The sequence below is a fragment of the Peromyscus maniculatus genome, chromosome 1, assembly GCF_049852395.1.
Source record: "Peromyscus maniculatus bairdii isolate BWxNUB_F1_BW_parent chromosome 1, HU_Pman_BW_mat_3.1, whole genome shotgun sequence".
In the NCBI taxonomy this organism is placed as follows: domain Eukaryota; kingdom Metazoa; phylum Chordata; class Mammalia; order Rodentia; family Cricetidae; genus Peromyscus; species Peromyscus maniculatus.
Genome location: NC_134852.1, coordinates 13,008,171 through 13,027,139, shown reverse-complemented (window position 1 = coordinate 13,027,139; position 18,969 = coordinate 13,008,171). Strand labels below are relative to the sequence as shown.

At 52.3% G+C, this 18,969-nt stretch overlaps 1 protein-coding gene across 1 annotated transcript; it reads left to right on the top strand.

The window, feature by feature from the left end:
* The first annotated feature begins 9,032 nt into the window (after positions 1–9,032).
* On the top strand, positions 9,033–12,272 carry Znf579 (zinc finger protein 579). Its single transcript, XM_006991930.4, has 2 exons — positions 9,033–9,189; positions 10,221–12,272. Exon 2 carries the CDS (start codon positions 10,223–10,225, stop codon positions 11,894–11,896), a length of 1,674 nt encoding a protein of 557 aa, XP_006991992.3. The 5' UTR covers positions 9,033–9,189; positions 10,221–10,222; the 3' UTR covers positions 11,897–12,272.
* The last annotated feature ends 6,697 nt before the right edge of the window (positions 12,273–18,969 follow it).

Below are 18,969 nucleotides of genomic sequence, written 5' to 3'. Positions count from 1 at the left end.
ACAGGACATGTCCATTGGAAACCAAGCAGTCCCTGGAAGAGGCTCCAGGCCTTAGGGTCTGTTTTCTGATGATGAATGTGTACTGCCTGGGACAGGACCAGCCCATCAGAGAAGAGGGCCGCTCACGCATGCTCCATGCACTCCTGTGCCTTGCCTCCATACTGAGCCTTCTGAACTCCGGATGGCAGAGCCCGCACTGAACAAAGCAGAGAATACTATTCCATCGTGCGGGCAGTGCTCGGGGAGAGGGAGGGAGGGAGAAGTCGGGCGAAGATGCTAATGGTGACGAACACCTTCGCAGCAATGAGGGAGAGCCTTGAGAAAGTGGCCGCAGCTGCTTCAGGTGCAGGCCTGTTACTCAAGAGATCGAGGCAGGAAGCGCAGAAGTCCAACGCCAGCCCGGATGGCTTGGAACCCGACTCAGTAGTAAAAGGTTGTGCTGGGGAGAGAGCGCAGTCGGGAAAGGCTTAATTGAAAAGCATGAGGGCCTGAGTTCAGTCTCCAGAGCTCACACAAAAATTCCAGGTGTGGGGAAGCTGGAGAAACAGAAACAGGATCCCTGGGGTTCACTGCTCAGTCAGTCTAGCTTTATTTGTGAGGTCCAGGCCAGCAAGAAAGCCTGTCTCAAAGGACATGAACACATTGTCATCAATGGCTCCTGAGGTTGTCTTCTGGCTTCTTTCCACACTCATGTGACACTCCTATACATAACTGTACACACACACACACACACACACACACACACACACACACACACACTGAATAGCCAGAGCACACCATCTTAGATAGGATGGCCCAGACAGAGGGCTTCTCCATTAGCCTGGTCCTTGAAGGGGGACTTGTTGGAGATACCTAGATAGGTACAGGAGGAGAATGAGTTCAAGAAAGGAGGGGAGGAGGAGTTGGCATCCACATTCTGCATCACATCTCTGTGCTAAGCGACCCTTCTGTGCTAGTCATTATAAAACCTGTGAGAACTCTTCAGTGAACAAAATAGACAACCCCAGTCGTCCTATACTTTATTCATTCACTTTGTTTATTTTTGAGACAGGGTCTAAGCCTTGGTTGGCCTGGAACTCACCATGTAGACCAGGTTGGTTTTGAATTCATAGGGACACACCTGCCTCTGCCATCCTAATGCTGGGACTGAACATACATAGCACACGGAGAAGCCACCAGCGTGCAGAACCCGTGTGAGCTCTCCTTACTCCGTCCCTTCACCACTCAACAGGCAGAGGGCAGGAAAACGGCGTACGTCGTCCGAACTTAAAGCCTTGCTTTGCGTCTCTGCATTGTCTACGATCACAGCCAAACGCCCCACTTGAACTACCTAGCGCTGTAGTACTTGTTTCTGCTTCCCGACTCCCTCCTGCTGCCCCACACTAGATTAGAAAGCCTACGATGGCTGGGCATAATGGCACACGCCATCTGTCTAGTCAGGGTTTCTATTGCTGTGAGGAGACACCATGACCACGGCAACTCTTACAAAGGAAAACGTTTAACTGGGTGGCTTACGTTTTCACAGGGTGAGCCCATTCTCATCATGGTGTGCAGGCAGACAGGGTGCTGGAGAAGGCGCTGAGAGTCCTACATTTTGACTCACAGGCAACAGGAAGTGGTCTGACTCACTGTGTGTGGCTTTAGCATAGATGAGACCTCAAAGCCCGCCTCCACAGGGACACACTTCCTCCAACAAGGCCACACCTCCTAATAGTGGCGCTCCCCCTGGGGGCCATCCTTTTTTAAACCACCACACCAACTCACAGGCCCCCAAACATCTTATAAGCCTTTTGTGTATGTGTGTGGTGCTGGAGTGATGGATCAAAGGTTAAGAATACATAAGGACACAAGTTCAGTTCCCAGCACCCACATCAGGCAGCTCACAATCTCCTGTAATTCCAGCTCCAGGGATCCTACCCCTCTGGCCACTGAGGGCACCAGCACTCTAGGGCACATACAAAATTAAAAAGGAATTTTTGTGTGACAGGGTACCGTGGACCCCATGCCAGCCTCAAACTGGCTACACAGTAGAGGACAATCCCGAGCTTTCTAGTCTCCTGCTTCCACCTCCCAAATGTCGAGCTAACAGGCGTAAGCCACAGGCTGGTGGAGAACAATTTTCTACAAAACTACTACTTTGGAAGGTTAAGTGTAGGAGGAGCCATCGAGGAAGTTTCTGTGACTGCTGGTAGCTAGCAACAACCTATATCTTAATCTGGGGGTCATCCACTCATTCCTTCACTAATGTGGGTGTGGTGAGTGTACTTGTTTGTGTATGCATATATTCATGCGAATGTGTGAACCCCTGTGTGCAACCTGTGGAGACCAGAAGTTAACTTCAGGCATCTTCCTCAATAACTCTTCACCTTACTTCATTTTTTATTACAGTGTGTGTGTGTGTGTGTATGTGTGTGTGTGTGTGTGTGTGTGTGTGTGTGTGTGTGTGTGCTTGTGTGTGCTTATGTGTGCTTATGTGTGCTTATGTGTGCTCTTGTGTGTGTTATGTGCTTGTATATGCATGTTTGTGCTCTCGTGTGTGTTTGTGTGCTTGTTGTGTGTGTGTGTTATGTGGTGTATGTGCATGTTTGTGCTCTCGTGTGTGTCTGTGTGTGTGCTTGTGTGTGTGTTATGTGCTTGTATATGCATGTTTGTGCTTTTGGGTGTGTCTGTGTGTGTGCATCTGTGCACATGCCATGGCCTGAGTGTGAAGGGCAGAGGGCAACTTTCAGAAGTTCTTTCTCTCCTACCATGTGGGTCTCAGGGACCAAACTTGGGCCCGCGGGCCAGCAGCTGGCCCCTCTACCCACTGAGGCGTCTCACCAGCACCCCACCTCATTATTGGAGGCAGTCTCTCCCTGAATCCGAAGCTTCAGTTTGGCTAGGCTAGCTGGCTGACTAACGGGCTTCAGGTATCTGCCTGTCTCCACTCCCTACAGAATCTTGCTGCACCATCCTGCGTTCATGGGTGTGAGGATCTGAACTCAGATGCTTATTCTTGCGAAGCAGGGGCTTTACCTAATGAACCATTTCCCAAGCATTTCCCTGGTTTTGTTTGCTTGTTTGTTGTTGTTGTTGTTGTTGTTGTTTTGTTTCTATTTTACAGGGATGGAGCCAGGGCCCTACGAAAGGCAAGGGTTCTGCCATCCTGCTGGGGGTCCTTTTAAAACAATTCCCCTCAATCATTCATTCACATCCTGGGCTTTTTATCTGAGTCTTAGGCACCACAAAGAAGAAAAGCTGAGAGAGATATTCAGGGGGAAAAATAAGACTTTTCCAGCCAACACCCACAATTGCCAATTTGGAAAAGTTTCATCCCTTGGGAAGAAAGTCATTCCCCAGAGAAGCTAGCCCTTAGAGGTATTCTCAGTGTTGGGGCCAGAGAGGTGGCTCAGTGGGTGAAGGCACTTGCTGCCCAGGCTGACAACCCAAGTTCAATCCCTGGGACCCACACGGTGAAAAGAAAGAGAGGAGTCTTGCAAGTTGTCCTCTGATCTCCACGGGTGCACCGTGGTATGTGCATGCCACCCCAATAATAAGTGAAAATGCAAAGTCAAGAGGCATTGTCTAGGGGCTGGAGAGAAAGCTTAGTGGTTAGGAACACTTGCTGCTTTTGAAGAGGGCCAGCACCACATGGAAGCTCACAACCATCTGTGAGTTCAGTTCCAGAGGATCTGATGCCCTCTTCTGGCCCCCATGGGAAACAGGCACACAGGTAGTGCACAGGCATCTATGCAGGCAAAATACCTATATGCATAAAATAAATCAGTTATATATTTTATTAATATATATAACACATATGTACACATACATACATACAATATTCTCCACTCAGCAATGAAGGTACAGAAGCAAGACTTACTCTTTCTGAGTAAAATAAAATAAATTTGGGGGTACATGCCATCCCAGTCTATAGTACCAGTGCTTGGGAGGCGGAGGCAAGAGTATTCAGAGTTCAAGGATGGCCCGGGCTAAATGAGGCTCTGTGTCAAAAATACAAAAAAAGAACCAAAAACTCTGAGTTGGAGAAACAGGGCCTGTCCCTCTGGATCCAAACACTGCCCCCTGAAGACAAGACAGGTCTTGAGAGAAGGAGGCTGAGCACAGTGAGCCCATGAAAAGGCACCAGGGTTGTCACAGAGACAGAAACCACCTGTGGCTGGTTTGAATGGGGGGGTCACTAAGGAAACCATGGCTTCCACCCACCTCACCTCCACCACGGTCTTTGCAATCCAGGGAAGGCAGTGATGAAAGAGATTGATCCATTTCCTGAGGGGCAGCACAGGCTCGTAATGCCAGCCAGCACTGGAGAAGCTGAGGCAGGAGGATCCTTGTGAGTTCCAGGCAAGCCTGGGATACATAGCAAGACTCTATTTCAAAGCAAAACAAAGCTTGGCAGTGGTGGCACACGCCTTTAATCCCAGCGCTAGGGAGGCTGAGTCAGGTAGATCTCTGTGAGTTCGAGGCCAGCCTGGTCTACAGAGCGAGTTCCAGGACAGCCAGGGCTACACAGAGAAATCCTATCTTGAAAAAAAAAATCATGCTATTCCCAAGCACACCCATGCCCGGAGCTGGCCACCAAACCTGCCTCACCGAGTCCCAAGTTTTACCGTTGTGATAGAGGAGGGAGACATGGGGCCTCTGCCTCTCCAAAGCCTTCCTCTCCCCATCTGACTCCTTCTAGCGCCCTAGACCTCACCATTCTGGGGCCCAGGCCACAGCCCTCATTCTTCTGAAAGGCTCTCAGGTTGGACTATTTCTGATCCACCTGCCTCCACCTCCCAAGTGCTGGGTTTGGGACACCAAGACTGGTTTGTGCTGGGACCACCCTGCAAGCTAGGCTGGCACTCTATCAACAGAGCTCCATCACCAACGCCCTTCATCCCTTCTGATTTACCCACAAGTGGATGGTACTAAGAGAGGTGCAGTATCCGGAAGGAGCTGGCCATCCTGAGTGATTCACAAATAGTCTAAGGTTTGTTTGTGGTAAGTACAATATTGAAAAACAAGGGGCAGGTTGGCCAGATGGCTCTTGCTGCTGTGACTGATGACCTGAGTTCAATCCTTGGGACCAACACGGCGGAAAGGGAACTGATTCCTGCAAACAGTCCTCTGGCTTCCATATTAGCACACAATCAATACATAAATGTAACAAAATCATCATCATCATCATCATCATCATCATCATCATCATCATCATCAACATCAACATCATCATTGGTTTTTAGAGACAGGGTTTCTCTGTATAGCCCTGGCTGTCCTGGAACTCACTTTGTAGACCAGTCTGGCCTCTAACAGAGATCCATCTGCCTCTGCCTCCTGAGTGCTGGCATTAAAAGCACGCACCACCACAACCAGCCCAATAATTTTTTTTTTTCTGAGATGGGGTTTCTCTGTGTAGTTTTGGAGTGGGTCCTGGAACTCTCTCTGTAGACCAGGCTGGCTTTGAGCTCACAGAAATCTGCCTGCCTTTGCCTCCCCAGTGCTGGGATTAAAGGCGTGCGCCACCACCGCCACCTGACCCAACAAAATTATTTTTAAAGAAAATTGGGCTGGAGAGATGGCTTGGAGGTCAAGAGCTTTTACTGATCTTCCAGAAGCCTCAGGTTCAATTTCCAAGCACCAACATTTCCAGGAAGATCTGACGCCCTCTTCTGGCCTCCGTGTGCACTGCACAAATGTCCACGCACTCCAATTCACACATAAATAAAAATAAAATATACTTAAATAGTAATAATAATAATTTTTTTTAAAGAAAGAAAATAGAGCATCGTTTTAGATAGCATACACCAGTCATACATCTCAGGCAATGTCTGCGGCAAGGAAAACCTCACAGAAACAAGTCCAAAGGAAGGGCATCACAGGCCAAGAGTAAAGAGGGTGGGTGGTGTGGCAAAGAAGCAGGAAGCCGGAAATTAAGTGAGGGAATGTTGGGCCTGGTTGTGCTTGCCTTTGCAACCCTAGCATTCTGGACACTGAGGCAGGAGGATCATAAGTTTTGAGGCCAACCTGAGCTGAGTAGCTAGACTCTGCTCCTCACCTGATCCCTCCCATCACCAGAAATTAGGCGAGGGGCCAACAGAACCTTACAGGGGCACATGGAGTTTGAGGGCTAAAGGGGGGCGGGCTGGTTTTTATTTCTGAGCATGAAGAGAAACGTCAGGAGATGTTCGGCTCAGAAAATGAAGCGTGGCTGAGCCAGGGAGACCTCTCAGCATGTAAAGGCGCTTGCTTCCAAGCAGATCGACCCCGGCTCCGTCTCTGGAGCCCACAGGGGTGGAAGAAGAGAACGGACCCCTGCAGGTTGTCCTCTGATCTTGCCAGCACGCACGCACTTTTTTTGTTTGTTTGTTTGTTTGTTTGTTTGTTTGTTTGTTTAAGTGAGGAGTTGTAATCTGTGGGGCTGGAGTCGAGGCTGTGAGCCGAGGAGCCAGTGAGAAAGCTATTGCGGTAGGAATGGAGTGTGTCCCTCCATCAGCGCCTCCCGAGTAGGGGGTACCTTCCCAGGCAGGGTTCCAGTGGCCCAGCCACCCCCGGGCCTCTGTCTCCTCCCGCATCTGGCCCGCCTCCGCGCGGATCCCCCGGGAATGTCTCTAAAACGCTAATCTGATCATCTGACTCTCCTGCTTAAAACTTTCTCAATGGCTCCTCAGAGCTCCCAAGCCCAGCCCCGACTAGGAGCCGGCCACAGTCCTGGCACCGGGTTCAGGTTTCTCTCTGACAGCTCTGGCCACCGCGGAAGGCCACTCCAGGTCCCACCCCCAAGTAGCAAGCCCCCTTGCTCTCTTCTGTGTGAAATTCTTCCTGTTTGCCCGTTTCTAAAACTGTTACTTGTCTGTCTTTCCCCACCCACCCACCCTGTTGTTGTGTGCTCATTTGTTTGTTTCAGAGGAGGGCTCAGGCAGTCAAATCCGACCTCCAACTCCTTTTATCATTCGCTAAGTGTTGGGACTGCAGGTATGAACAACCATGCCTTTTCCTCTCTCTCTCTCTCTCCTCCTCCTCTTCCTTCTTCCTCTCTCCCTCCCCCCTAAAAACAGATTTATTTTTGTTTTATGTGTTTTGCCTGCCTGTGTGTCTGTGCCCCCACCCTCACCCCATGCAGGCTTGGGGCTCTGGAAGCCAGAAGAGGGTGCTAGGGCCCCTTGGAACTGGAGTGTTTTAGAGGAATTGTGAGCTGCTATGTGGGTGCTGAGAACCCAATCCGGGTCCTCAGCGAGAGCAGTCGGTGGTTTGGACCACTGAGCCATCTTGCCAGTCCCCAAGCCACTGAGACGAGCACACACAGGGACTTAGTACAGACAGCTCTTGAGTTGTTCGTTGTTCTCCTCATGCTTCTCCCCACCCCCCCTTTTTTTTTTCCAGAACATACAAGATTCCACTGGACCATGGTTTTGTTCCTCGGATATCTCGCTGAGATCTTCAGCCATTCACAGTGATGTTCATGACTGCGGTAGCGGTCTAGTGAGTGGTTCAGTCAGTACAGGTGCTTGTACCTGAGCCTGATGACCTGAGTCCAATCCCAGGACCCGCATCATAGGAGAGAACTGACCCCTGAAAGTCACCTCTGACCTCCACACATACACCACGGTATGTGTGCACCCCACACACATAAATAATAAATGTAATAAAAACAGGCTACATTTTATTGTATTTATTTGTAAGTGTGTATGTGTACCTGTGTGCATGCTCTGAGAAGACAGAAGGGGGTGTTGAAGATGAAATTACAGGGGACTGTACAGCCCTTGACTTGGGTGCTGGGAGGCAAACTCTGGTCCTCTGGAGCAGCGGCAAACACTCTTAACCACTGAGCCATCTCTTCAGCCCCACACATTTGTATTTGTGTGTGTGTGTGTGTGAGTGTGTGTGTACAGGTGCACAAGTGTGGAAGGCAGAGGCCAACCCACAGCAATCAGCTCTCTTTCCACTTAGAGGGTCCTCGGCATCCAACTCAGGTCGACAGCCGCAAGGCAGATGCCTTTACACTGAGCCATCTTGCCAGCCTCAAATGCCTCCATAGCAAAAACAAAGCCAGAAATGTAGCAAGGAACCTGGCACCAAAATAATATTGCATGTTTCTGGTCTCTGAAGGGTAAATTCCTGGAATTGCTAGGTTGCTAAAGCTCTCCAAACTTCTACTCACCTCAGACATGTACAGAAGGAACTGTTTACCCACACCCTTGCCAACAATGTTTGGCATGAATTTAACACACACACACACACCAAAAGCAATGTAACTTTTTCTCTATCACATAAACTTTGAGAGATGTAGCTACGTTGGTCCCATCTACCAGGCTGAAGCATTGAACCTTCAGGTTCAATGAAACATGATTGCCAAGAAAGACTAAAGGAATGACATTCACTCCCGTGGAGGAACAGCTCACGGTCTTCTCCGTCCCCTGCATCCCCTTAGCACTCTCCCGAATCAGAGCGCTTCCCTCATCACACACTCGCTGACTGATTCCGACCTGTCCCCTTGCATCAGACTATGAATTTTGACTCCATCGATCCAGCACCAAGGACAGAGCCAGCCCACAGTAGGTGTTCTGATGAAACTGGCCGGGTTGCGCTCCAGGGGCTTACCATAAAGGGGGAAACTGAGGCTCCGAGCAGAGAGAATTGGTTGCCCAGGCAACCAAGGGAAAGCGGGAGTCAGGCTCTATCAGGGAGTGCGGGAACACTCTCAAGCTTGTATCACTCGCTGTTCCGTTCATCTCCATCTTTGCCTCCTCCAACCCTCCTTCAGACCTGGCAGCCCAGCACAGTGCCTGGCACCGGCAGGGCTTGATAAATGCCTGTTTGTTGAAAGGATGAATGAATACGTGTTATCTTGTTGGGAAATGGAGGAGGAGTGGTGAGCTGGACCCAGAGTCCCAGGCTTGCAGCCCCCTCTTCCCTCCGAGGGTCCAAAAGACAGGCCATCAGCCCATTCCCCTCCCAGGATTCAGAAGCCGAACCGCCCTCCTTCTCGGCCCCCCAAGGTCCCTGGCCCTCCGCTTCCGGCTTCTCAGCCAGTCTTTCCTCTTCTAGCCTCCGACCAAACACCGGGTTTCCGGGGGGAAGGCTTAGGCTGTAACACCGAGCCCAGCCTCCTCCTCCACCCCCCACCACGCTCAGCCCCCTCCCTCCCCGCCACCACTGTCCGCGATCGCCCGGCAGCAGGGAAGGAAGAAAGGAGCGCAGGAGGCGGAGGTAAGACCGGCGCCCCGAGACTGGGGCGAGCCCCGGGCCCTGCGCGGAGCAATCCGCGAGGCCTCGACCCGCCGGCCCAGTTCTGCAGATCATACCTACCCGGAACAGATAGCCCCCTCTTGGACCTAGGGCCCCCGACAGCCTGCAGGTTCCACGCCCTCCCCCGACACCACGCCCGGCCAGGGGTCTGGCCACAGCCATCTCCTCCCTGGGGATTTTCTGCAGCCCAGCTCCCAGCCCCCTCCTCCCCCTTGTCTTGTGAGTCAGGGCCCCCTACCCAGCTTCTCCCTTCACCCAGACTCGCCTACCTGCAAGAGTCTAGTTCGTCTATCCTGTTCTGTCTGAGACCCAGGAATCCTAGCCTTCAGTCTTCCTGCCCGAGACCCAGGGATCCAGGACTCAGCGCTCCTTCAAGCCCACGAGTCCAGCCCCAGTCCTCCTCCCTCAGACCCAGGAGTCAGCCTCAGCCTCCTCCCTCAGACCAGGAGTCCAGACTCCAACCTTCCCCCCGCAGACCCAGGAGCTTAAGCTCTGCTACGCCTCGGTCCCTGCCAGCCCCTGACTTTTGGGTACCTACGTTCCTATTCCAGGGCCTCTTGACTGAATCCCACCCCACTTAGGCCTCCAGGGTGGACTGGTTCCCAACCCCCACTGAGAATGTTCAGTCCCCTTGGGCCCTAGAGCAAAATCAGTTGGCTGACTGTGTCTCCCTGTGTCTCCTGTGTATTGTTCTGTCTTCCTGTCCGTCCGCCTCTCGTCTCTATGTTCTCTCTCCATCTCTCTCCCTTCCGTTTCTCCCGGACCTTGTCGCCCTTTCCCACTTGTCCACAACTCTCTCCTCTCCTTTACCGTCTCTGCCCCCTTCTGCCTCTGCTCTGTCTCTGCCTCCTCACCCCCTGCCTCCCCTGCCTCTCCCCTGTCTCCTCTTCTGGACTGAGGATCTGCCCTCCTCTCTCTCTCCTCTTCTCTCCACCACACCCACATCCTTCATCTCTTCTCCCCACCCCTGCCTCCCCGCCTTTTCCCCACAGGCATGGATCCACAGCCCCCTCCACCTGCCCAGGGCAGCCCACCTCACCGTGGCCGAGGCCGAGGCCGTGGCCGTGGCCGTGGTCGAGGCCGTGGTCGTGGCAGAGGGGGTGCTGGAGCCCCTAGGGCACCCCTGCCCTGCCCCACCTGTGGTCGCCTCTTCCGCTTCCCTTACTACCTGTCTCGACACCGGCTGAGCCACTCGGGCCTCCGGCCCCACGCCTGCCCCCTGTGCCCCAAAGCTTTCCGGAGGCCTGCCCACCTCTCCCGCCACCTCCGTGGCCACGGGCCCCAGCCCCCGCTGCGCTGCGCTGCCTGTCCACGCACCTTCCCGGAGCCGGCCCAGCTCAGGCGCCACCTGGCCCAGGAGCACGCAGGTGGCGAGGTGGATCTGTCCACGCAGAGGGCCGTGAAGGAGGAGCCACAGGACGAGGGCGTGGAGCAGCCCTCCGCGGCGGTGGCGGCCGGGGTTGCAGAGGAGGCGGCAGCAGTGTGGCCCGAGACGTGGCCCGTCGGGGACCCGGCCCCTGTGGCTAACCCCACGAGTACCGATCCTCGGGAGTCGGAGGCCGAGGAGGCCGAGGCCGGGGCAGCGGAGCTAAGGGCAGAGTTGGCACTGGCCGCGGGGCGACAGGAGGAGAAACAGGTCCTCCTCCAGGCCGACTGGACGCTGCTGTGTCTCCGCTGTCGCGAAGCCTTCGCCACCAAGGGGGAGCTCAAAGCGCACCCGTGTCTGCGCCCCGAGGGCGAACAGGAGGGCGAAGGGGGACCCCCGCCCCGCCCCAAGCGACACCAGTGTTCCATTTGCCTCAAGGCTTTCGCCAGGCCCTGGTCCCTGTCGCGTCACCGGCTAGTCCACTCCACCGATCGGCCTTTTGTGTGTCCAGACTGCGGCCTGGCCTTCCGCCTGGCCTCCTACCTCCGCCAGCATCGCCGCGTCCACGGCCCTCTCAGCCTGCTGGCCCCCCTGCCCGGGGCCGGCAAGAAGGACGACAGGTCCTCAGGGGGACGGAACTCAGGGAAAGGGCCTGAGGGGGGCGAAGGGGCAGAATGTGGGGGCGCCTCGGAAGGGGCTGAAGGCGGGCAGAATGGAGGAGATGCCACCCCAGCCCGGCCCCCGGCGGGGGAGCCACGCTTCTGGTGTCCCGAGTGTGGCAAAGGTTTCCGACGCCGGGCACACCTGCGCCAACACGGGGTCACCCACTCTGGGGCACGCCCTTTCCAGTGCGTGCGCTGCCAGCGGGAGTTCAAGCGGCTGGCGGACCTGGCCCGCCACGCGCAAGTCCACGCTGGGGGTCCCGCGCCGCACCCGTGCCCTCGATGCCCACGCCGCTTCTCCCGCGCCTACAGCCTCCTTCGCCACCAGCGCTGCCACCGCGCCGAGCTGGAGCGGGCGGAGCTGGAGAGGGCCGCCACGCTGCAGGCTCTCCAGTCCCAGGCCGCACAGTCGCCCCAAACTCAGCCGCTTAAGCAGGAGGCCGAAGGGCTCCCTCTGTCCATCGCACACATCAAGGAAGAGCCGCCCTCACCTGGCACCCCACCTCAGTCCCCGCCGGCTCCCCCTGTCTTTCTCAGCGCCTCCTGTTTTGACAGCCAAGACCACTCAGCCTTCGAGATGGAGGATGAGGATGTGGACAACAAGGCCCACCTACGCGGGCTGGGGGGCTTGGCCTCCTGACCCCCACATCCACCCTCCGCCCCTCCAGTTGAGCTCCCGGTTTGCATTAAGGAAGAGGGAAGCTGAAAGAGAGATACCTCCTCTGCCTACCCCTGAGCCCCGGGTCACTCACCTTCCCCTTTACCTACCCCTAGACCCCTGATGCTGGTTAGGAAACACTCACCCCAACACGTGTCTTAAGTAAAGGCAGGACAAGGCGGAGGGCGCTTGGCCAGAGGGATGGGAACTGGTGGGTTGGCCCCAGCCTGCCCGTCCCCCATGGCAAACACTGGACGCCATCACCTCTTTGGAACTGCCAGACCCTGGGAGTTCCCGGTGAGAAAGGTCTGCCCCCGTTCCTGTGTCTCTGTGAATAAATGTGAGTTCGTGCAACCCATGAGTGAGGCTGTCTGTGGAGGTGGGGTTTGGGTGAGTCAGGATTTGCCCACGCTTGGGTTCAGAACAAGGATGCTCATACACCAGATCCCAGGAGGATGTTCTATCAAAGAAGCAAGAAGTCCATGAACCCTGGATTGAGAAGAAAAGTGTGCTGAGACAGAATGCCTGATGACCGCCCTCAGGAACCCCTGCGTGCAGTTTAGCAGACCAGCACGGTATGCACTGTTTTCATTTCTCTAGGGCAGATTTCTAGGCACAGAATTACTGCTCCACGTGGGAAGTCTACAACTCCCTTTCTGAGAAAGCACCAGGTGTTTCCCCCAAATTCCTGTTAACAGTTGTGAAGGTGCCAGTCATCTCCATTTTCCTGAGGAACCCCGAGAACCAGATATGATCTGAGGTGGGTGTGGTGGTACATAGCTGCAATCCCAGCATTTAGGGGGTGGAGGTGTTCGAAGCACGCATGTGACCTAGCCAAGGCCACATGGCAACAAGTGGCAAAGCCAGATATGGCCCCAGGCACGGTGACTCCATAGCCCATGTTCTTAGCCCTTCTTCGGGATTCATTCTTACCGTCTTCCTTCATGCTGGACTGTCTCATGGAGCCCTACACTGTGCAGAGCCTGGTCCTGGCTGCTCTTCATTCTTCGGTTGATGAAACACAATCCTTTCTCAATGTGTGGCTTCCATTCTAGTGGGAGGACACGGACAGGAAGATGAAACAGTTGAGTGATCGGAAAGCATCTTAGGGGCCAGGGAGGAGGCTCAGTAAAGGCATTTGCAGCTGAGCCTGAGGACCTGAGTTCAACCCCTGAGACCCAAATGATGGGAGGAGGAAACTGACTCCTGCAAGTTGTCCTCCTACAAGTTGTCCTCTGACCTCTACACACTAACCATGATGTGTGAGCATGCACACACACACACACACACACACACACACACACACACACACACGCAATAAATGAATGTAAAAACCATCTTATTAGGCCAGAGATGGAGAAAGATGGTACAGGACATGGAGAATATGAAGCACAGACCCATAGAAGCAGGCTTGAAGGACGGAGTCACAGCAATCACTGGCATGTGTCTCAGAGGGAAAGCACAGCTGTACAAAGGTTCAGAGGTACAGATGTGGATGGCATGGTCAAGGAGCAAAGAGACCAACTTGGCTACAGAGGAACCCGTGCAGAAGAACAGGGTGAGGGATGAAGAGATGGATCAGTGGTTAAGAGCACTTGATTTTGCAACAGACCCGAGTTGGGTTCCCAGTACCCACATGGCAACTCACAACCACCTATCACTGCAGTTCCAGGGGATTCAAATGCCTTCTTCTGACCTCCACAGGCACCAGGCACACATGTAGTGTACATACGTACATGCAAACAAAACACTCATACATATGAATAAATCTAAAAAAAAAAAAAAGAGTGGAAGGAAGGAAAGGTAGAAGGTGAGCTCCGGGAGGTGATGGAAGGATTAATATGGACACCCTTATGTCTTCTAGTCGAAGTGAAACAGGGAATGGTGGAATGCCTCGTGCAGAAGCCAGGATTCGGCTTTCTCTTTTCTGTTTTCCACGGTTCTGTGAAAATCTTTAAACAAATAGAAAACTAAAAGGATGGATGCTGGTATCCTAGAGCCCAAAATCAGTATTTTTTCCATGATTTCATCTGTCCATCATTATCTATCCATAACCTATCCATCTACCATCATCCAGTTATTCTTCTACCCAATGTTCATTATCCATCTATCACCATCTATCATTCACATATCTCTTTGTCACCCACTGACACCTATACATCACCCATCCATCAATCCATCCATCATGTGTTATCCATTCATCCATCTGTCTGTCATCTATCTGTTACCTATCCATTTGTGATGGCTATTCTTGCATTCACCATCCATCCGTCCATCCTTCTTCATTCATCCCTCTGTCAACTACTGACATCATCCATTCATCATTCATTTACCCATTCACCCATCCCTCTTATCATCTATTGACATCCATCCATTATCCATTCATTCATTATCCACCCATCCATCTGTTATCCATCGATCCATCATTCACATGTCCATTTGTGATGGCTATTCTTGCATTCATCATCCATCCGTCCATCCTTCTTCATTCATCCCTCTGTCATCTATTGACATCCATCTATTATCCATCCGTCTACCCTAAACCCATCATCTAGTCATTATTTACCCATCTGTTATCCATTTATTCATCCATCCCATTATCATCCATTTATATGTATCCATCCATCATCCATTCATCTATTTACCATCCACCATATTTTTTTTTTACCTTAAAACCTTATTTTAGACCAATTTGAAATTGTGGTGGTCTGAATCAGAATGGACTCCATACTCTTATATATTTGAATATTTGGTCCTCAGTTGGTGGGACTGTTTGGGAAGGATCAGGAGATGTGACCTTGTTGAAGGAGGTATGTCACTGGGAGTGGGCTTCAAAGTCTCAAAAGCCTGCACCATTCCCAGTATGAATCAGGATGTAATCTCTCAGCTAGTGCTCCAGCACCATGCCTGCCTGCTGCCATGCTCCCCTCTGTGATGGCCATGGACTCCAACTCTCTGAAACCGTAAGCCCCAAGTAAATGCTTTCTTCCATAAGTTGCTTTGATTACGGTGTCTTATTAGAGCAATAGAAAAGTGACTAAGTCAGCAATTCACAGAGAAATTAGGTTAAAAGTATAGCTTTCTCGTGCATCTTTTTAAAAAGGCTTCATTTCAAAGCGACTTACAAATATCATTTCACTACAAACACTTAGGCATGTACATCATAGCAAGTGCCTAAGCTTCTTGTCCTCAGCAAAATTTAAGCACATGTTTGACATACATATATGCTTGACAGATTTTGACAAAGACACATAACTAAGCAGAGCAAAGCCCTCTCTGATGTAGAGATTCTCCCTGGCTTTTGTGAGAATACTTGGTGAGGAGTGAAGCAAAAGTGTGTGTAAGTCCAACTGGTGCTCCCCCTCCTAAGTAGCCCAGGCGATATTCCAACCAGTGATCCTCCTGCCTCACTCTCCTCAGTCTCCCAAGCGCTAGGACTACAGGTGTGTACCACTGTTTTCTTTACTTACTTTTCTTTCATTCTTTTTCAATTTTTTTAGATTTATGTATGTATGTATAGTGTGTGTGTGTGTGTGTGTGTGTGTGTGTGTGTGTGTATGCCAGTGTGCTCAACTATATGGGCACGTGTGCCCCAGCATGGTGTGGAGGTAAGAGGACAACTTACACTAGTCATTTTCTCTTTCATCAGTGGGAGTCTCTGAGGTTGACCTCCGATCATCAGGCTTGGCTGCAAGTGCCTATCCATTGAGCCATCTCATTGCCCCAAACTCCTCTCTTTTAAACCTCGAGCCCAGACCAGAACCCCGCTGCTGGGGCACATCTCCAGTCCTTTGCTGGTGGATTTTGAGCTAAAACTCCACCATTGAGCTGTATCTCTCACTTTAAAACAGTATTTACTTTTTTTTTGTGTATACGTGGCTCTCTGTGTATGAGCATGTGGGTGTGGTTGCCCAAGGGGGCCAGGAGAGGGCGCCGGATCCCCTGAGATTGGAGTGACAGGTGATTGTGCTCTATTCTTTCTCTGTCTCTTTGTCTCTGCTTCCAGTTTGTCTATCTGTGTTTCTCTCCTTACCACCCAATTTTTTTGTGTCTCTGTTTCCCCTTCCCTTCCTCTTCTCTGTCTCTCTCTTTCCTGTCTTTTTATCTCTATTTAACTCCCATCTTCTGCAGGAGCAGCAAGGGTTCTTAACCACTAAGCCATCTCTGCAGACTCTTTTCATTTTGAGACAGAATCTCTAATTTGCCCAGACTGGCCTTGAATTTTGAACCACGTCTTCCCCACGAGGCCCAGCCCGTACTCTTTGTTTGGTTTTGTTTGATGGCAAAGTGTCATGAAATCGAGGCTCTCCTTGAATTCCTCATCCTCAGCATCTACCTCCCGAACTGAGATTACAGGCACATGCCATCTCGCCTGAATTTTGTTTTGGTTTTGTTCTGTTTTGCATTTCAGACAAGGTTTTCCCAGGTAGCCCAGGTTGGTCTCCAATTCCATCCTCCTACTTCAACCACCTGAACACTGGGTTCGTACACAGCCCCAACCATGGCGGCCTAGCTTCTATTCTTCTTAAACAAGTCACTAAATAAGTACTCGGGGAGGAAAGGAGTGGATCAAGCTCCTTGCAGAGATGGAAGTTTCTAGAGCAATCCTTGGTCCCTTAGTAGAAGGAAGTGTTGTCCCTCCTTCCCATGTCCTGGTTTAGTTACTCATTAGATCGTTTCTATGCATCAAGTTGCCTTGAGGGCATTGTTGTATAGGTTGGGTGATGTGTGTTATAGGTAGGGTGATGTGTTATAGGTTGAGTGACGTGGGTCTGGCTCCATGTTATTTATTTCGTTGGAGCTTACCTGTTGTGATGTGGGTGCAAACAGGAAAACAGAGACCATGATGATCCAGACCTGGGCACACTCTGGGCACACTCCTACTCCTCTCTGGTGAAGCAAAGGCTGCAAGAAGAGTAACTTGCCAAGCCCCCAATGAGAGAGCTGTGCCTCTTCCCGGCTGGCTCTGGAATGCGACTGGGCAGCGCCCCCAGCCTCCCCGAGCCTTATCTGCTACCGCCCACACGGTGCCAGGCAGGGAACCGGCTGGGCAAATACTCAGCAGCCACCCTGGGCTCCCACCCCTCACTGTGTGGAAGAGAAGTGAAATCAGGGAGAAAAGAGGAGGAGACGTGGGGAGGAGAAGCGGGCAGAGATGGGGAGAGAGAGGGGAGAGGTGAGGGGATGCAGAGACACAAAGATTCGGAGACAAGGAGAGGGACAGATATGGAAAGAGAGAGAGGCAGACAGAGACACAGAGAGATGGAGAGATAAAGAGAAAGCTGGGAAGAAACAGAGGTGGAGAGAGGGAGGGAGGGAGGGAGGGAGGGAGGGAGAGAGAGAGAGAGAGAGAGAGAGAGAGAGAGAGAGAGAGAGACCCAGGAAGATGGGGAAATATGGAAAGAGACAGATCAGGAGGAGATAGAAGAGACAGAGAGAGGGAGAGAGACCGACTCTCTGTCCAGGTTGCTAGCTCCAGTCCCACAGACCCAGCTGCTCTCCTGGGTCACTGTCATGTAAGCTTCCAGGGACAGGCACCTCACATTGGCTGTCTCCCCTGACTCTGTCCATTCCTAGTACAGCCCAGCTCTCCCCTCCCGTCGGTTTGATGGGCAGTTCTCTGCCTGGAGCAGCCCTACCTTCCCTCCAGGCCTCCCTGTGAATGCTAAATGCTCTCACCCCCACCTACAACCCACCCCTGTCCTCTGCTGTTCCCCTGCAGGACATAACCATAAGCTGAGCGACACACACACACACACACACACACACACACACACACACGGATCTTTAAATTCATTTATTCCATCTGATGATTTCCCAGGTGCAGTGGTAGGGGGACCTGGCAGGTGACACTAACCAGCTTCCCTGAAGCCCAGGGAGTCAGTAGGCCTGGCCCCATCAGATGAAGTCCCAAAAGGAACTAGGCTCCCCTGAGGCCGGAGGGTGATGCCACCCATGGGAGCCTCTTTGCTGTTGACCTTGGAGGTGCACATACCGTACCACATAGCAAGGAACACAGATGGTCTCTAAAACTGAGAACAGTCCCATCCCATAGCCAGCAAGGTACCAGGAAACAAAACCTCAGGCCTAGGGCCACACAGAATTGGGTACCGCCCCAATCTGAATGAGCTTGGAGCAGGACCCAAGGCAGCCCACATCCGAGCGAACTCTTGGGAAGCTCGCATCTGTCCCGCCCGGATTCTTGACCCACAGAAAGAGGAAGCTCCCTTGTGGGTGCCGCTTCAGGGTACGATGCAGAAAATGAACAGTCTCCCGGGCAAACACGTTGGCCCCTCCCTTTCTGGGCATCTAGTCTCCCTGTTGCAGTCTCGCCTGCCACTGTTTGTTCTTTGTCTCTCTCTCACCTCTCTCTCTCTCTCTCTCTCTCTCTCTCTCTCTGTCTCTCCCTCTGTCTCCCTCTGTCTCTCTCTCTGTCTCTCTCTGTCTCTGTCTCTGTCTGTCTGTCTGTCTCTCTCTCTCTCTCCCTGTCTCTCTTTGCATCTTTCTATCAGTCTCTATGTCTCTGTTTCTCCCTGTGTCTCTCTGCTCCCTCTCTTTATGTCTCTCACTGATTTGTCTATCACTATCTCTGTCTCTGCGCTGATCTTTTTCTCTCCCTCTCTCCATGCCTCTGTCTCCGTCTCTGTTTTCCCCCCTGTCTCTCTGTTTCTACATCACTTACCGTCATGCCCTCCTGAGGGGGTTAGATATGTCATTCAGGTAACTTTATTGCCAGCAATATTAACTGTGTCCCTGGCCGAGGTGTAGGCAGGAACTCTTTCCCTTCGATTCCAGTCTACCCACCTGTTCCATTTCTAAAGCCGTTGTGACAAGGCACAAGCAGGGCCTAAAATGACAAAGATGAAACATTGCGCTGTCCTGGACGGCACATAGGTCTGAGCTCACAACTCAGACAGCTGAACCCACACAAGGTCTCTTCCATTGCCTTTGCCTGGAAGCCTTTGGGGTCCCCTGGCTTACAGCCACATCCCCTCAGCCTCTGCCTTCATGGACACACAGCATCTCCCTATACCTCTTTGTCTACACACGACCAT